This window comes from Sylvia atricapilla, chromosome 3, assembly GCF_009819655.1.
Source record: "Sylvia atricapilla isolate bSylAtr1 chromosome 3, bSylAtr1.pri, whole genome shotgun sequence".
Classification (NCBI taxonomy): Eukaryota; Metazoa; Chordata; class Aves; order Passeriformes; family Sylviidae; genus Sylvia; species Sylvia atricapilla.
In genome coordinates this window covers 45,735,902-45,754,866 of record NC_089142.1, presented here as the reverse complement: position 1 = coordinate 45,754,866, position 18,965 = coordinate 45,735,902, and the positions used below count along the sequence as shown (strand labels likewise).

General features: G+C 40.9%; 1 protein-coding gene across 1 annotated transcript in view; it reads left to right on the top strand.

Moving 5' to 3' along the window:
• The first annotated feature begins 415 nt into the window (after positions 1-415).
• The window catches only part of CDK19 (cyclin dependent kinase 19), a 119,393-nt gene continuing 100,843 nt past the window's right edge, over positions 416-18,965 (top strand). Inside the window, exon 1 of the mRNA XM_066315259.1 lies at positions 416-1,119. Within this exon, the coding sequence (XP_066171356.1) occupies positions 992-1,119 (128 nt within the window). The 5' untranslated portion in view covers positions 416-991. The remainder of the gene's footprint in view (positions 1,120-18,965) is intronic.

The following is an 18,965-nucleotide window of genomic DNA, read 5'->3' as shown; positions in this document are numbered from 1 at the left end:
AGACCGAGACATAACGTTAAGAGGCCTGAATGTTTCCGTGATCTCGAAGTACTTTTATGAAATCTGAACCTCAATGCAGCGCCGCGGTTGTCTAAAAATCTCTCTGCTCGGGGCTGAAGCGGCACAGCCTTTCTACGGCATCGGATCATAAAGTGGCAGCAATAGGCCTGGGGAGTATCTGACCGCAAACACAGTATGTGCCCCTGTATTTCTGTAATCGCTTTATTTAGCAGCATCTGACTCGAAAGGACGAACCCTCCAAGAACTCCCGTTTCCAACATGGACCCGCAGCGCCACAGCGCTGAGGCCAGCCAGCCCCGCCCAGCCCCGCCCCGCCCGCCGCGCGGCGGGGCAGCACTGACCAATCACAGGGCAGCATCCCGCAGGGAGGCGGGGCCGGACCATGAATGGCAGCTGGCGAGATAAACAAGTCGCAGCACTGTTCGGCGCCCCTCAGCATGGGGTGCATGCCCGCCGTCCATTCCTCTGGTCCTCCCTCCCTAGCTGCCTTCCAGCCAGAGGCGTCTCGTCCGGCCGACCTTGTCGCTCCCGCCTCTGCGCGCAATGTGAAGAGTCAGCAAGTTCCCAGCGGCCGCTGAAACGCTCCGGTGTCTCCGGGGAGGTCAATGCGCCGACGCCGCCCGGCCGGGGCGGCCCGGGGCATGCCGGGATTTGTAGTTCTGCCGCTCCGGAGTCCCGCCTGCGGCGGCGGGGCCGGCTCCCGCAGCCGCACTACGACTCCCGGCACCCCGCGCGCCGCGCCGCGAGGAGCCCAGTTGAAGCGGGTGGCGGCGGCGGAGCGCGCCCCCCTCCCCCCCGCCGAAAAGCCCCAAACCAAAACAAAAACAAACCGCCCCCCCCGGCCCCCTCGCTCGCCGCCCCCGCCGAGCCCCGGACATGGCGGCGCCGGGAGGGGGCTTCGCCAGCTGCGGGTGCTGATCCGGCCCCCGCGTCCCCCTGCCCGCCCGTCCTCCCCGCCCATGGGCGAGACATGGACTACGAGTTCAAGTCGAAGCTGGCGGCCGAGCGCGAGCGGGTGGAGGACCTGTTCGAGTACGAGGGATGCAAGGTGGGCAGAGGCACCTACGGGCACGTCTACAAGGCCCGCCGCAAGGACGGGTAAGGGCCGCGCCGAGCACCCCCTTCCAACCCGCCCCCCCTCACCAGCGCCCTCCCGTCCTCCCTCCCTCCCTCCCTCCTCGGAAAGTTTCTGGCAGCGCGGGGGCTGGGGCGCCGAGCCCGCCCGGGTATCCCCCGCCCGCGCCGGGAGCGGGCCCGGCTGCCCCGGCCCCGCCGATCGCTGCCGGCTGCTCGGAGTCACGGAGTCAATTAGGCTGGAAAAACCCTCTGAGGTCATCGAGTCTACCCTATGACCGAACATCACCGCGTTCGACTAGACCATGGCACTAAGTGCCACATCCAGTCTTTCCTTAAATACCTCCGGGGACGGTGACTCCACCACCTCCTTGGGCAGCCCATTCCAATGTCTAATCACCCTTTATGTAAGCAGTTCTATCTACCGTCCACCCTAAAGCTCATCCTGCTCTGCTCCGCTTCCCCCCGCCGTCTCTGTTGGTGCGGTGTCAGCAGGCTGTGCCCTGGGGTCGTCGTGTTTCAGGTCGTCGCTTTCGTCTTTTGTGTCACCGCGTTGGTACTTCGGCGACCTGTTCCGATTACTTGTGGCGGATTGAGAAGCGAGGGGCACCTGGCTCCCGAGGCCCCTCCCCGGCCGCTCCCTCCCGGGGCGTGTGTTGGTCCCCGGTGTGTCCCCAGCCCCAGGTACCCCTCTGATCCCAGCGCCGGGCACGCTTGGCTTGATGGCCTGTCTGGGATGCTCCTTGCAGGCAGAGCTGTCCAGTACCTACTCACTGGTGTGTCTCCATCAGTTTCCCGTGAGAGAGCAGAGTACAAGTCCCTGTCCCCAAACACCTGGCTGCTGGCTTGATCCAGAGAGGTCCTTTAGGCATTAAGCCCCTCACTGTATGTTGGCTGAGCGAGGTTTCTTCTCTTCTCTTCTTTGGGGAAGAGATAGCTGGCACCATGGGATAGGTATTCCGTGGATGCCATTTTCATGGTACTGTGGTTTGAGAGAGCAATGGGGAGCTAGGGTTGCGATTTGGGTTTGCTTGGCTGGCATGTAGTTGTTGAAGAGGAGCAGTCCTGAGGCCTGAGCAAGGCTCTCATGCAGGTGTGGTTTGCAAATAGAATCCTTCGCTTTCAGAAGAGCCATTGAGCACTTTTTCACTGTGGTGTGTGCTTGGTGCACAAACACAGGCTGTGTTTGCAGAGTATTCTAAGCATACTGTGAGGTTGGATAAAATATACCTGTGAATTGGAGGTGATTCCTTTCTGTCAGAATGCCAAAGGGAATAGCCTTCCATTATAGCCAACTGAAACTTTGCAAAAGAAGAGTCTGAATGTGGAAAAGTGACAACTTTTAAATAAAAATTTGGAATTGGTTAAGGGAATGCTGCTGCTTTAGATTAGTAGAGAAGTCTAGGGATTCTTCTGTAGGAATAAATGGCATTCATGTGTTTCTTGAAAATTTAAACTCTGAATGAGGAGGTTGTAGTATAAAAGTGATTAATAAAAGTAGACACTAATTCCAGTGAAGGATTAAATACTGGGAGATGAGGCCTGATTTTGACTAGCTTGCTATGCTACCTTAGAAATACTAGAGCATAGCTAGCTTGAAATATCAAAGCTTTTCCAGGTTTTAGAGCTGCCACTGAGCTCTTCCAATATTTTTGAGTTAAATGGTCATGGTTACTTTTTTTCCCTAAGCATTTATACATATGTGTAAAACATACGTGGGATATATGAAAGGAAGTAGTTATAAAACCACCAAAAATGCTAGTTAAATGTTTGTTGCTGTTCTTTGATACAGTAAGCCTAAAATTGCTGCTTGTAAGAGCAGCATAAAAAAAGGCAGAGCTTTGGATTTACTGTTTTATGAAAGAAAGAAATTTGATGTAAGTTAAAACCAGATATTTTTCATTTCCATCATCTGCAATGAAAAACCATCATAGGAATTACATTGCTGCTACAAAGCACCATAAAGGACATCTACAAAATCCCTACAATAATAGTATTATGACAAATGCAAACAGGTAGTAAAGGGAAAGTAAATATGATAAAAAGATAGCTGATATGTCAGAGCTGGGGAGTAATCAAAGGGAGACCTTGAGCTGTAAGAAAACCAACTGGTAAAAGGAAGTGCAAAGTTTCAGTGCTGTCAGATAGATTGGCATATAATATAACATGGCACAAATTCAACTGTACTGTATACTCAGAAGCTTTACTTCATGAAGCTTGGAAAGGGGCTTATTTTTTCTTTTTTTCTTGGTCTTTATTTTGTGGCATTGTTGAGTTCACTCTTAGATGCTTTTGTGTAACTTTAGATCCCTGGGTAAGATGTGAACAACTTAGGAAAAAAAATTAGAAAACAGCTAAAACCATTAATATCTGATGATTTCTGTATGTAAACACCTAGCTAAAGTATGTCTGCAGGTTGGAGGATATTTAGCATTAGTTCTGAGCTTTAAGGGGTCCCTAATGAAAGAAATTAGCAAAAGAAATCTAGCAGTGGTGCGTATTTATTGTGTGCTGATCACTGGGGGCTTTTGAGCATCATGTAAAGGAATTCTTCCTTAGCTGATTGCAGAGACTGTTTCAGTATTTCCAATTTGCGAGGCATTCCTGTATAAAAGAGAAAGATTCTGGCTTCTTGCTTTGTATAGTCAATTTACAGTCTCAGGAGGCTGAGGGCAATAAGAACCTTGTAGCTCTTCAGAAATTCCACAGAGAACTTGTCACTTCATGTTTCAAAAAGTTGGCATATGAATTTTATGAAATAGTAAAATGTGTTTATATGGAGCTTGGCAAGCTGTTCGATAAAATGCTTGTAAAAAAAGTGGTTGTGTTGCTTAGATCTCTGTGAATGGCTTGTGCATAAAAGCAGTTTTTTGACAAAGTAACAACTTAGTTTGACTTTTTCAGACTGGAGTAGAAGATCATTTGGGGATGTTTCTAGTGAGCTGATTTCTGTGAAAGTCAGAAGATTTTTTTCTTTAAATAGTCAGATTTGAACAATGTTGGTGTTACATTTGAATGCATGGCATCATTATGTTTTTAAAGATTTTGAGCAGCTGCAGCTTCTATTTAGTTCAGTAGTATTTGTGTGGTCTGATGAGGTCTGGAGGTGCTACTTTTGTTATACATTTAGCTGAATTAGGCACCTGGGTTTACAGAACTTCCATTAATACCTCTGTAGTCCAGAAGATGTATAAAATAAGTATTTATCTTAGCTGTCCAGTCCTTTATTTCATGTGCTCGAAAACCAGACCAGTGACTTTGATGAGGGAAATCATTGTGTAAGCCTCATGATTGCAATTCAGTTGTCAATATTAGGTGTTTAGCTCTTTATGTAGTTGGAAAATCTGTTACAGTTTTTTTGTTCGTGTACCGCTTCAAAGCATCATGTTGACTTTTGCTAAGTATTTTTTTGGACACATCTGCATCTGCTCAGTAAAGTAAAGAGTGCAGCTTTTCCAGTCATGGTTAGGAAAATGTAGTTTTGTTTCATGCCTACCTCTGCTCATTACGATCCTTGCCACTTCTTTGATCACATTTTCAGCTACAATGTTGTGCTTGTTGTTTCACTTCTTGTATCTCCTCCTCATATGAGAGGCAGGTTTTAGGATGAGTGAGGTTTGGTAATTCTGTTTGTTGTGTATGCCCGAGTTATTTTCTTTTACTTTTTCAAAATGCTCAGTCTTTGAGTCCAGACAACTACAGAGTATTTCTGTTCCATCACCAGGATGTCAGTCTACCTACAGGTGGATGTTTGCATGAATCAGCAAACTGAAAAGATACCACTGCTGGTTAGTCAGGAGCGCAGGGAATAGTGGGATACTTGAGTCAAGTAGAAAATAGGCCAGTCTGTTCTTCATTCTGTAGCAGCAACAGCAGATGCAACACTTGCAAAAGCTGTATCTTCATGTGAATAAAACTTTTCTATTTATTGCTTTCCTGTAAACAAACAATTGAGGTGGCTGCCTTTTCTCAGTCTAGGGCTATTTTATTTTTTATCCAACTCATTATCTGCATTTGGGCAACAACAGTTATTATAAATATTACCTATCTATTTATCTATAGAATAAATAAAAAAAAACCCCTTGTCATTTTAGTTGCATCTGTATATTTCAGAACACCTTTCAAAAAACAAGTATGTGCTTTTTAATCTTGTTACTGAAGGAATGACAAATACAAAGCGATCAGCTTTCAAAATGATGGCAGTAGAAGGGTCAGGATTTGTACCCTGGGCAGCTCCCAGGCTCACTGCCAGCTCAGTAGCTGGCGCTGCCCTGGCAGACCCTCCTGCCCTGTTATCCTTTGGCAAGTATGAAAGGTTTGGCACTGCCCTGTACTTACAATGTATCAGCTGAACCAAGTGTGTACATTTATATGCTACTGTAGTAGTATACTTCTGTAACTTGTCAGATTACTTTATTGTTACTGTACCTGTAACTATTAAAGGAGAGTTGACATTAGACAGATTTCACCTTAGTTGCCAAATATGGAATTCCCTTTTGAGAACTGGGCAGCAATGATGCAAGTCCAGAAACTCACTGTGGATTAGGAAGGGAAAGATAAATGAAATATTCTTTCCCTCTTCTTTCCTCTATTTTTCAGTAGTATAAGCTTGTAACTGAAGAGTAGAGTCTGTTTTCCTCCTTGGACTGATTTTGGTGTGCAGAACCATTAATATAAGGTTCTTAATTCACAACATCTAAGTCCACATAAGAGTTGAGCCCCCCTTCCTGGCAGTGTTCAAGGCCAGGTAGCATGGTGCTCTGAGCAATGTGGTCTAATGAAAGGTTTCCCTGCACATGGAAGAAGGGTGGAACTAGGTGATATTTAAAACTGCTTCCAACCCACACCATTCTATGGTTCTATGAAAGGTAGGACATGGGGGGAGAAAGAGGGATGAAGTATATAGCCAAGACAAATATATAATCTTAACACAGGAATGCTGGTTGTGGTTGTGGGCGTGTCAGCTTTTGTTTGTTTTAGGTTTTTTTATTTGATTTACATTTTTTTGAAAAAAATTATTTGCTATGAAACAAGGCTCCATTGCAAAAATAGAATTTCTCCTGGGGCAGCTTGGTGTATTTGGTATTTCTTCTAATACTGTTAAATTGTTTAGAGGTTGGCTTAGGTTGCTGTGGTGGTAGAAAACTTAAAATGTAGAAGAGGTAAAGGTAATCTGCTTGCTCTCTCAAATCAATATTTGTATAGCAATTAATTTGTGTACTGTTCTCCCCATATTCTTATTTTGTAATGTAAGTTCTATAGCAGGAGTTTGTCAGGAGATGAATCTTGCACTCAAGTTAACTAAATGCTGCAAATGAGCAACGTTGGTGGCAAAATGACGGGGGAATGAATACTTGTGTACTGCAGTTGCATTTAGTCTTAAAAGAGCAACAACTCACTGATGTGGTAAGGATTATACTTTCTTGAATGTGAAACTGGAATAATATTTACCAATGCAAGCTGATAAGACATTTGAGAGTCTATAATGATTTATACCTTTACATTTTCTTACTTGCTCTATTTGACATCGCCTTGAACATAAGTAATTTGAGTGTTGTGCTGTAGTTGCTCTTTACTAATATAAACCTGTGACAGGCTAAATCACAGAATTATTGACCAAAGTCAAAATGCAATGCATTAGATCCTAAACAGTTACTTCTCTCTGCAGGAAAATCTCTTATAATTTATGGTATCTGAAAACCTGTGATTTTCTTTCCACTTTCATATTTTTTCTTTTCCTGATGAAACTTCTTATTTTGAGGAGGGTAGAATGGCTGAAGGTGTTTATGCCTTGCTAAAATCTCTCCAAATCAAAGAAAACCTAAATACTAGATTTACCTGCAAATCCTGAAAATACCTCTTAACCACTTAACGCTCTGAATATGTGTGAGAAAGAGCAGCAGAACTAAACCAAACCTGTCTAACTAGTTCCCTGCCATGCACTTTAATAGAAAAGTTCCCATCTAGGAAGAGATAATTAGTACTTCATATCTGTGCCCTAATGAGAGCTGCTGTTGCAACTATACCATGGCTTTGCTTCCTGCCCAAGACTATAGTGCAAGTGGTGATGAGTAATTTTTAGTCCCACAGACTCTTGTATATGGTTTCTCCCATGGCTGTTATGTCGTTTCTTCTGTTACTCTCCCTGAAACAAAGTGCAGAAATGAGCTGTAAAGTGCACCATCACCTTTCAGAAAGCAAATCGCGTTTGCCTGATGTTCCTGTCTGATACTGTGGCAAGCACAAAGGTGGTGTGGTAGTGGTAGGAGCTTGAGGAAGAAAGAGGGTCAGTAAGATGTAGAAGGGGTTGTGTTTTAGAGAAACAGATGAGTTTTTCCCAAGCCTCCAAGGAAAGGATTGTACATAAATTAGCCCATAAGATGTGAAGGAAAAGCTTTCGTAGTTTAGTGGTGTTTTTTGATTTTTTTTTAAAGAAATGAAGCAGGCAAGAAGGTTCCTGTTACTGAGTGAGGAGGTTAAGAGCTTTCCAGTAGAGCTGCAGGAAAAGGAAGTAAGAGGTTGAAGAGGAAGAACAATTTCTTTTCTGCCCTCCATCTGGTAATAGGGTGCAAAGCAAGATAGACCATGGACTAGGTCAGAAGCTAAATACTTCTCATGTGAAGAAGTATTGACATAGCAAATTAATATGTTGTATTTTGGGGATCATCCAATCTAACGTGTTACATTGTGGGTAGATGTGTAGAGGTGTTTTTCATAAATGTATTTTCCACATGGGTATTTTCACATCATGCGTGATTTAAAAAGAAACCAAAAAATCAGCAAAAACCCTGAAGCCCCAGAAATTGCTGTGGTTCTTAATGCTGCAGATGTGTTTGTTCAAGTAACCAGCATTTCTGTGGAATATCCTAACAAAATTGCACTGGAGATTTACCAGTAACGTTAATTTTCCACCTATGTTTTGAAAATGCCTTCTGAAATGCCATTTGCCTCTTCTGCGGCCCTAATCAAGCTCATGATTTGCATAGACTTGGGTCAGGAGGCGCCTTTGTCCTCTGTTTGTAGCAACTGAATTCTGTGTTGTGAAGTGACTGTGTGCTCTTGCTGCTGCTTTATGTTCGGTCCAGTAGGAGGTCAGTCTGTGTGTGATCATGAAGGCATTGTTAGCAGCAGTGATAGGCAGCTCTTACATTCTGCTTACAAAGATGTGTCCTTCTCTGAGCTCCTTTGCTTGCATTTGAGAACTGACACACACTGCAGTTGTGGGGGTTTTTTTGTTTGGTTTTTTTTTTTGAAACAAATTGTTAGAATTTTAAAAAGATTTATGTTTCAATAAGAGTGCATTTGTTTGAAGGAATGCTGAAACTGGTCCAGGACAACTGGATTTAGAATAAATTGGCTAGCTCAGTATGTGACTTAAGGAAATGAAGAACAGTTTCTACTTGTGTAGCAAACACAAGAAGTTTATTATTTTGACTTAACTTGAGTTTCATGTTTTCCAAATAATATAGGTTTGTAAAAGACTTGCCAGCTCTTGGAGCGTGGTTTACATGGTTTGCTTGACTCTAAGTTAGATGACTGACAGATAACAATGGTAGCTGTGATCATACTCGAAATCATTATACCTCTTTTGAAGTTCAATATCTCAACAGATTAAAGAAGAAAAAAGTGCAAAAATATTTTAAACCAAAATTTGTTGTTGACAAAGTCCAGGGAAAGTCTTTAAATCAGCTGAAACTTAACCTCTATATCTGAATTTTTTATTAAAATTTTTTAGACTTTTCTGTGGGAGTACAATCCTTTTATTTAGTGGTGAGAGTTTGTTTGAGGGACTTTATGAAATACTAGTGTATCTAATAAGACTGGAGGAAAGAAATGTTTTGGAGATAGTGTTGACTAACCTGTACGAAATGGGTGTCTGTAAGTGTGGGTTGGTTTTTTCGGTTGGTGTGTTGAGATTGGGGGTTTTAATCTTTTATTCTTTTTAAAATTTTACTTTATTGGAAAGCAAAACTGACTTTTCTGGTTGTGAGAGAGATTGGAGAAGCTGAGATTATTGAAAGAGTGGATCCCTGAAGGGCATTTGTGGTTCATGTTCATGTTTGCTTCTGTCTTTTCTGGGCTTAGCAATCTTAAAAACAATATTTTCAAATGAGGCCACTGTAGAACTGCTCGCTTCTCCCTCAGTTGTCATCTGTTTTCTACAAAATCCATGATCCTGAAATACTCTACACTGAAGATAGATTTTCCAATAGGCAGAGCAATGGCCATAGCTTCCCTGTGTGCTGGGAGTGTCAGGTTGCTCAGTTAAGTGTCAGGGTTCTGGGCTAAATGTAAGCACACATATATAGAATGAGGACAGTCTGGGACAGTGTGGCTTTAAACATGATTTCCCATAAAGTGGGCCTTGTGTGCGGTATAATTTTTTTTTTCACTCCGTGCTGAGTTAAGTAGAAAATGCTATTGATTTCTTTTTGCAGTCAAGTGAAAATAAGAGTCATAGGCAATTGACTTAGAGGCAGAAGCTAAATCTGCTGGAATGGAAGCTTCATCTGGAAGTATGCTTTGCTATTTTGAAGCAATGTATCTACTTTCCTCATGCATTAGTTGAAGGAAGAATCAATCCTTTTTGTGTGGCCAGGTTTTCTGCTTCTTTTGTCCCTCTTTGTTTTTCCATCTTTATTAGAACACTTGGAAGCAGTCACACAGGTAATGCTGGGATTCAGCTCTGGCTGTGATTGTCCCTGACTTTCCCACCTCATTGGTTACGTTGTGGGGCCTGAGAGCCTGAGGAGATACAAGGGCCATTCATGCATGGCATTTCTAGCAGCATGTTTCACTCTGAAGTTGGTTGTTTTGAGAGAGATACTTCTTATAAGTAATGAATTCTGCAAATTCAGAGGTGTTTAGAGAAGATTCTCACCTGTGTTAATAATAAATTACCATGGATTCATGCTATGGTTTAACACCTTGCACATTCAAAAATGCTGTGTTTGTTGCTTGTGTTAATTATTGTCAGTGCAGCTGAGAGTGGGTGTCAGCTCATGTCTTTGAATGTGTCTGTTCCTGAAATGGAGTTTCTGTATCAGTTGTTGTCTTGTTCCCAGGGGCATTGAAGATTTCAAAGTTAGCTTATGTTCATATCTTTTGATTAAAACCAGTCATTGTACTGGATAACCAGTTGTTCCTTTGCTAAGTTCTGTCATGCTTCAAATGAGAAAGAGGTAGACAAATTGCCAAATTTAACTTGATTTTCAGAACAACCAAAAGACTTGTTATAAGTAGAATGCCATTTATTCTACTGCTAGTGTCACTTCAGTGAGGGGGAAAAACGGCATAAAACTTCATCAAGTGATGTTCTTAAACCTCAGATTGGGACAGTAGCCTATTCTGACTATGGGACATGGAGTTCTAAATTTCAAAGGAAGCAGAATGCCCCTCCCTTCCCCCAGGAACAGATATGATAGCTGACTAAAGACCTTGTTTGTTTTTGAGAAGTAGCAAGTATCTTAGTGGCTGGAATTAAGACCTCTGTCTTCAAAAAATCCTCATCTCCTGACACTAAAGTGAGGAAAAAAATGGAGATGCTCTATCAAAGAAAAATCATAAAAAATTATTATTTTTTTACGTTTCCGGCTGAATTAAATTAGACCTTGTGGTGACTTTATGGAGTTTCATTCCAGTCCTGCTTTATTGTGAAGGTGTTATTTCAACTTTGCAACTCTTTAACTGTAATAAATATGCTCTGTCTCACTCTGTCCTACTCTGCTTGTATGGAATTTGGGTCTTGCTTGTTATTTGTGATCTGAGTGCAGCTTTAGTACCTGAAGGCTAATTTACTACTTAAGAATTACACCCACATTGTGTTAGCAAGCTTCCATGTAGGTCTGGCATTGAGAATTGATAATTTCACTGTAGATGGTTTGAGTTAGGATGTCTGAAGGAAAAGAACAAAAAATTTGTGATAAATCTCTGAATATGGGCTTTAGGGGAAGCATTTGATGATGTCATGAATCAGAAAAGGAAAACTGAGTAACTGCAGCTTTTAGGCCATTGCCCTTCTGTTAGGTTTTACACTGGGTCAATAACTCTGCTCATTCTGCTATAGGCAAACCTAATGTATTATAGAGATTTAGAAAAAAAATCTGCACCTGGTATTTCAAACAGATTCTTGCTAAAAAAGACTCCAGTGAAGTACAGGCTTCCTACTATTTGGTGATTTGATAGTAATTTCCCACCTATCAAAGTTGCAGTATTTAGCCAGATTTAGCACTGCATAGAAAGAGCTATGATGCACATGAAGCTGCACTGTGTAGTTACGGTATGGCTTTAGGATTAAAAAAAATCCAAAACCAGACAGGTAGTTTCTTCACATTTGTAGTTAATTGCAAGCATTCTTCTTAAATGATTTTATAAGCAAATGGCAGGTTCTTTTTTTGGCATAGTCTTAGGACCCTGTTTCTATGACCTTGGTATGTAACTCGCTGACAAATAAAATTTGTTTCCTCTTTATTTCAGAGGTATTTTTCTCCTTGCTGCTGCTGCTCTTTGTTTTAAGGTAGCAAATCCTCATGTGTGGTATCCTTTCTGGCAGGGAAGTATTTCCTAAATCTGTTCATTATCTGTAATCAAGTCTGTCTGTAAAGAAATAGAATCAGGTGCAGCTCTCTCCTCTCCTTAAATGTAGCAAATGCTGGAAGAAGCTACCTGGAGAAGCAGAATAATTTTACAGCTTTCAGGGTTTAATATGAACACTTCAGTTTTTACCCTTACAAACAGCCTGTCAAGTCTGCTTACCCCAATCTGCTATGAATGTACTTGTATGAAATTCACAGTTCTCAGTTGCTCCAGATACTTAGGAATCAGTCTAATTTTAGCAATGGCAACAACCCTGTAGCTGGTTGAAGTCTTTGAATTTTCATCAATCAATTTGGATTGAGGGTGGCAGTGACTGAAGTTGTGCCTTCTTTCCTTGCAAATACAAAGTTTTATTATTGTTGTGTAAATGCTAAATTTTAATGGATTTAATAATTTTAATAAGATTTCCAGTGGTCTGGTATTACGTAGATCTTAGACTGTCTGTGATGTGAAGTAATCCGAAATTGTTGTTAGCAGTTAGAAGGTATCTGTGCTACAAAGATTTGCTTTTAAATTTCTGCATTAGAAGCTACTGGAATAAAGAGAAGAGCATATGGTTAGTCTCCTCACATTGATATGAAGAGACCTCTACTTCCCACTCTCAGTCTAGTGAAATTATAGCTGGGAAAAAGCTTCTTTTTTTTTTTAAATGATAGAAAACCTTATCAGTGCTCAGATTCACTTTTTGTCCTTTTAATCAGCTATCTCCTCATGCATGAAGTACACATCGTTTATGTTCGGTGAAGTTTGTGGGGGATTTATAGGTATTCAGCATCTTTCGTGAGGCTCTGTGGGAGCAGGCAATGTCAGGGGCGTCGTGTTTAATGACTAGTAACTTAGCATCACATTAAGAACTTGCCTTGTTCTCCAACATGCACATTTCCCCGAGTTCATAAACTGGTTTACAGAGGAGTAAAGGGGGAAAAGGATAGCTATATCACTGGTGTGATTTAGAGATACATTTCGGGTTGTTCTACTGATTATAAAGCAAAATCTGTTTCAGTTTCTCATAGGGTGCTGTGATAACACAGAGTGTCTATTAATAATATGATGCAGTTGGTATTTTATTATGAACTCTTTTAGTCTGACTGGAACATGGCAGGTTTTCCAGCAGGCAAAGCTGTGTGTAATGGTTATTCTGCCTATTTCTCATAGTGTATATGATGGAAGTCAAGTATCTCTTTAAAAAGCCTACTTGTAGTAATCAGTTGCTCTGTATGTGAATGTATCTGACAATTTATAGTAGATTTAAGCTTAGAATGCTAATTTCGACAAAACCTCTCTATTTTCTTGAAAGGCTTTTTTTTTTAACCAACCAACCAAAAAAGTAATTATTTAAAAATCTCACAGATTGCATTATGATTCCCGAGTTAGTCATTTATGCCACCTGACATTGGCAAGTCTATGAAATTATTGAAAAATGGAATAGTAAACCATACAGCATTCAGGAATTTGGAAATGTTGTATTTTGAGAAGAGTAACATCTAAAATGACACACAAATTTCTGCCTTTTGGATGTGTTTTTAGGTTGTTCTAAAGGGTTTAATGGGTAGACTTTAGGTCATGGAGGTAGTAGAGGACGGGGAAAAGTGCTGCCTCTTTGTGTTACTCTGTGTATATACTGAGCTATCGTGTTTGGAGTGAGACCTAGTCGAGTTCATTAGGGACACCAATGAGTTTAGAAGCATTTAAGCCCCTCTTTGAAAACTGGAGTTGTAAGGACTAGAGGAAAAAAAAATCAGAAATACTGTATTTACTGGAGCGTATTGTCTCCATTCCAAAAAGCATTTTCCTTTTGTTTACCTGGATTAGCCTTGGAAATTCTATTTTCACTCTAGTCCTTTTTAATATTGTATAGTAGAGACTGTCTGGTTGATGTAAGTTTGTTGCATTGTTCCCACTCCTCAAGTTTACTTGTAGATGTTTCAGATAAGATACATGCTCAGTTTTTAAAGATTGCATAGTTATTGCCTGATGGGGAGTTGATGTACCACCCTGCTGTTGTCCACAAAAATTGGATTTTTTACCCAGTGGGCAACAAGCTGATAAGTACACACTCTAGAGAGACATTGATTATTTTATTTCAGAGTTCTGCAAGCCTGAGTGCCCAGTGGAATTCCACGAATCAAGCACAGCAACTATCAAGACCTTTTGCTATTTTTACATATCAGCAAACAAAGGAATTAGTGTTCCATTGGCTACATGTTACATAATGCTTGTATTAATTAGCATTCTGTCTTCTATTGGCTAATGCTTCCCTCACTTCTCGTGCTCATCAGTCCCACGGTGTTTCTCTTCTTTTGGGTGATGGGTTTTGGGTCAATGATCTGTGAGTTGGTGGTCGGGATCTCCCCTGCAGAATTGCCTTTTACCCAGTCAGAGCTGACTCAGCACAGGTTCTGGGCAAGGTTTGTTAGTTTCTTCCTTATCTTGGGGATTCTGTCCAATGTCCTTGTGACCCATAAATTGTGCATTCTTTGTATCTGCTGTCAGTGGTATATCCTTCTCCCCAGCTTTGTTAACCTCCCTCTAGGTGTGGGATCACTGAAACCTGTCAGGCCCTAAAGCTTAACAAGGCGATTCTACCAACCAGTAATTTGTCTTTCTAACACCTGGACATCACTTAGAGCCCGTGGGCTGCTCTCTTTTTCACAGACTAAATCTCCCTTCTTGTTGATTAGGTTGAAGGTATAAAAAGATCAAAAATTAAAGAACATCCTTTCTTGAGAAAATTTTACGTATTCTGCGTTTTGCAACAGTGCCACTAAGAGGAAAGCCCAGGTCCAGGTGAGATGCATGTCTGCTCTTTCTGTGTGAGAAGTCCTTTCCTGTGACTGACACGTGTGATGTTCTGTTTGCAACACCAAGGAAGTTCCCACCAAACCTCTGGGGGATGCATCAGCACAGAGGCCAGCTATGCAGTCCACAGACATTACTGAAACTCTTCACAGTAGCAGAATGAGGTAAATGCCTGCTGGTTTAATCCATTCTTTTCATGGCCAAAACCAGCCAGTTGTAGTGAACTTGTCTGGATCTGGGTTGTAGGAACAGCTGTAGCTGCTGTGAAGTTTTAGCTGCTGCCTGTGAAGGTGAAGAAAGACAAACCTTTTAAAGGGCTAATGTGGTCAGGGATTTCTTTTCAAATTTCTGCTTACCATCCTTACTGTTTTACATTTTGAGTTTTTTATGTAGGTTTCAAAATGAGCTAATGCATGTGCATTGAAATTCAACATGTGTACTGCTGGCTAGAAATAAATTAGGCTCAATCTGTAGATTCACAGCCGCTGCCATTTGTGACTGATTGTCACATGGATGAAAATGAGCTGGCTGAGCTGTTGACTGGATAAGGCTTGGTATGTTTGGAGGATAGCGGTAAAAGAAAATTACTTTCCTAGTCTGGTAAAGAACATGCACCCTAGAGGCACCATGTGTAGATTTTTGATCTAGTAGTTCTTTTGGCTTAGTGACTGCTTCTATATCGATAAAAACACTAAAGCACAAGAACTAACTATGTTTTGGAAAGGATTATGTCCCTTTTTCCAGTCAGTCATGGACTTCTTTTCTCATACTATTACCTTTGTAAAGGGATATGGCCATGTGCTAAGTGTAGGATTAAATCCATGAGCAACTTGCCTAAGGTAATCAGTGCTGGGCATGATGTATTTAGTGGCTTGGCTGCCGTGTTACAGATGAGGTTGTCAGTTGGCTTCTAGTTGCACTTCAGCATCGTGATTTTGCCTTTTCTCAGGGGGGAAAAAGGTTTGCAACTCTTTGTGATATCTTTCTGAGTGATTAACTTAATGCTGTCTGGCAGCAATTAAACAAAGTGATCAGAATGTAACCAGATACCTGTATGGACATTGTGTTCCAGGCAGTACTGTGAAGGACAGTGAACTCCATAGTGTTCCTAGGCTTTGTCCTACAAAGTTACAAATACTTGAATTCCATTAGTGTTGTTAGAGGGGTGAATTGTTGTTTTTTTCTATTACTTTTTTTCCTAGCTAAGTCTTGAAATGGTTTTATGGTGCTTTTTTTTTTTTTTGCTTAAGAAAATGTGCGCTTTAATTATTACTTATTTATGGTACTGTGCACTTAATTTAAGGCAGCTATTATTAGTATATACTGTAATGATAATATCTGTATTAACTGATGTGATAGTCACAGTTCTAGCTTCAGAGTGATTGTAGTCTTTCAAGCCAGTTCCTTGATGTGGATAATTAATTCTGAAGTTGGGATGTATGTTAAATTACCTGTGAGTTCAAGAGAGACCATCATTGAAAGTCTTCAAACTTGAATAATATGGATAAAAAAATTGTTTGAACCATGCACTATTTTAAAATCCTCCTATTTTTCTTATGGTCTTGGGCAAGTTGTTTCTAGTTTTTCATTAACTTCTTTGTAGAGTAGTTTCTCATATGATGGGAGGTCTCTGAAGTACAACTGCAATAGTTAAGACACTTTAGCTCCTTTGAAATGTTGTAATTATTCTAAATCTTCTGAACTACATTTTTAAAAAAGTGAATTTGGTACTTTGTTCTTTCCAAAGCATTTGGAAAATGGAAACTGAAAGTGTTACCCAGGAATAGTAATCATGTTTTCATTTTTTGGAGTGAGTACTGCAGCTGGACATCAACTACTGAGTGGAATTTTTTGGGGCAAGAGAACAGAGTTTTCCAGTGCATGGTACAAATTAAAATATTGACATTAACCTTAAGGATTGCAGAGTGGGATATTTATTGGTGAGGGAGAAAAACTTGAAGACCAAGTTTTTGTGGTGGAGGAATGTTCTCAATACTTGCTGGCATGCATGAGGACCTTTGTGTTTGGGTGCTGCTATGGCAGTCTGAAATACCAGTCAGGAGGTTTTCAGGGGGCAGTATCTCATATTGGCAGTGTCATTTTGGTAAAAAGTTAACGCCTCTTAGAATAGCATGAATTGTATGTAATATTTCTGAAACCAGAAGCAATGCTGATTTTAATCTCTAACTCCTAGTTTTGGATAAGGGAGCTTGAAGCGTAGAGAACCCTTGTAGTGGTGTGATGTGGTTCTTATTTTATCAGGAAATTCTTCTGCATCAGTTTCAAAAAGCATTAATAAAAATTAACTCACAGCTTCCTAAAGTATGTTTTCCCTTGGAGTTCTGCTTTGCTATGTGTATTGCTCAGGTTGGTGAACACATTGCCACCATTAGCCTGGGGTGGTTGTTTGATACAACCTGCTTGATTAAACCTTGATCTGTGCCGCTTGCTTCTTGCCCTCAGACAAAATCCCTTACAGTTGAAGGTTAAGACCTTCAAGCTAGTTGGCCTGTTCCTGAGACAGTGTTTCTGTGGACCAGATAAAAATGGTTGTGGGCAAAGACTTTGCTTTCTGCTTGGCTGTCCCTGGCCTGGGTGCCTTTTGCCTCATACCAGAGCTGTGTGGTTTGTAGTTGTTGTTTGGATTTGGTGTTAACTTGATCATGCTTGCTTCACTCCAGTAAAAAATGTACTGATATAGGATCTGTCAGAAAAGGATTTATAAAAACTTTCCTGCTGTGTAATTCTGTAGAATTTCTGGAAATGTGTTCAGAGTTCACTAGTTTTTCTGAAATGAAATATAGGTACTTTGCCCTGTCTCAAGTGTTTAGTGAGAGCATTGGTCTTTAGCGAGTTGAACAGTGTACTTACCTATCACACACACCATTTGATATTATTTATTGAATTCTTACAAGTGAGGAAATAGCTAATCAAGTACCTGTGTGTTATTTTCTTTGGCTACTTCACTGAATAACCAGAATTGTGTGTTTCATCAGACTGCATTGGCTGACTTGCTTTTCAGGTTTTGAAGATATTTCTTCCCTTTCCAAATTATCTTGAATAGGAAATGTTATTAGCTAAAATACAACTTGGAGGACATATTTTGAAAGTGCTTTAAGTAGCTATTATGTTTCCATAATAAGGACCGTTAACTTTGGAAAAGTATTCGTATAGAATTGCGTAGCTGCCAAAGCAAGTAATTAGTATTTAAAGGAGGCTGTGTTTGACTCCAAAGCTGGGGAAAAAAAAAAAAAAGAAAAAAAAAAAGTCAGGTCGAGAGTATGATCTCTTTGGAGTTCTTTATCCTTGCCACCCATTTATTATAGATAAGCATTTCATTATCCCTATTTTTGCTCATTTTTTACAAAACCTAGTATTTTAGAACTATCTGGGTTGCAGTCTCCTTTTTCCACATGCTGTAATACCTTGGGTTGTTGGATTTTATTTTTTTTTTAACATATTTCATAATTTCTCATCTGTATCCTGAAATCCTGCATGGTGTGGCTGTCTGTCATGTGCTGACAGCCTTGCTGTGGCAGTGATGTTCAGCAGTGCTGCTGAGGGCAGTCTGTGCCAAGTGTCATGCCTGGTCTCTGCAGTGACCTTCACTCTGTGAAGGTCTGAATAACTGGATGCAATTCTTTGCTTGTAGAACTAGTTCAAGGGTGGCCATATCAGTGTGGTCCTGTGCCTGGTTCAGTAGATGTGCCAAAAGAAGGATGTGATGCAGTGCTGTAGTGACTACATTGCTTTGGGATTTCAGCTGATAGTTGAGCACGGGATTGTTTGTGCTGTGTAGTTTAAACATGACCATAGTTTAAATGCTATGATCAATTTTATATGTCCAGAGTTGGTTTTGGTTCTGCAGACAATATAATTTTGTCTTCACAGTTTCTGTAAGCGACCTGAGTTAATGGGGTCAATACTTCGCAGTGTATGGAAATCCTCTGCATAAGATAGCAGGACCATGTATAAGAGAAGATGGGCATTTATTATTTACTGTTTAAATCTTGGACTAATTAATGAAATCGGAAACAATTCCTGTGAGATAAGATGTGATCTTGTCATCTGTGAAGTTACACGTTTTCTTGTGTAGTTGGAAAACATTTGGAATTTTTCTTGTTAAAATTTTCTTTCAAAAAGTGCAGCTCAGTGTTAACTGTAGACATGCATTGAAGGTGTAGCTGCTACTGAAAATTACTGAGCATAGTGCTTGCCTGTGTTATTTACAATATGTGTAGATGGCTATTGTTTCCAGTTATGTCATCTTGTCCCCACATTTTTCCGCTCAGTCACTTTTCATCCCATGCATTTTGGAGGGAGAGGGTCTGGCAGAAAGGGGGAAACAGGCTGAAGCTGGCAGGACACAGGCTTCGAGTTCAAAGCCAGAGAGACTGAAGCAAGTGCAAATTGAGAATCTTTCTGTGTGGCAAAGCAAAATGGTTTGGGACTGGAAGGAGGGCTAACTGGGATCT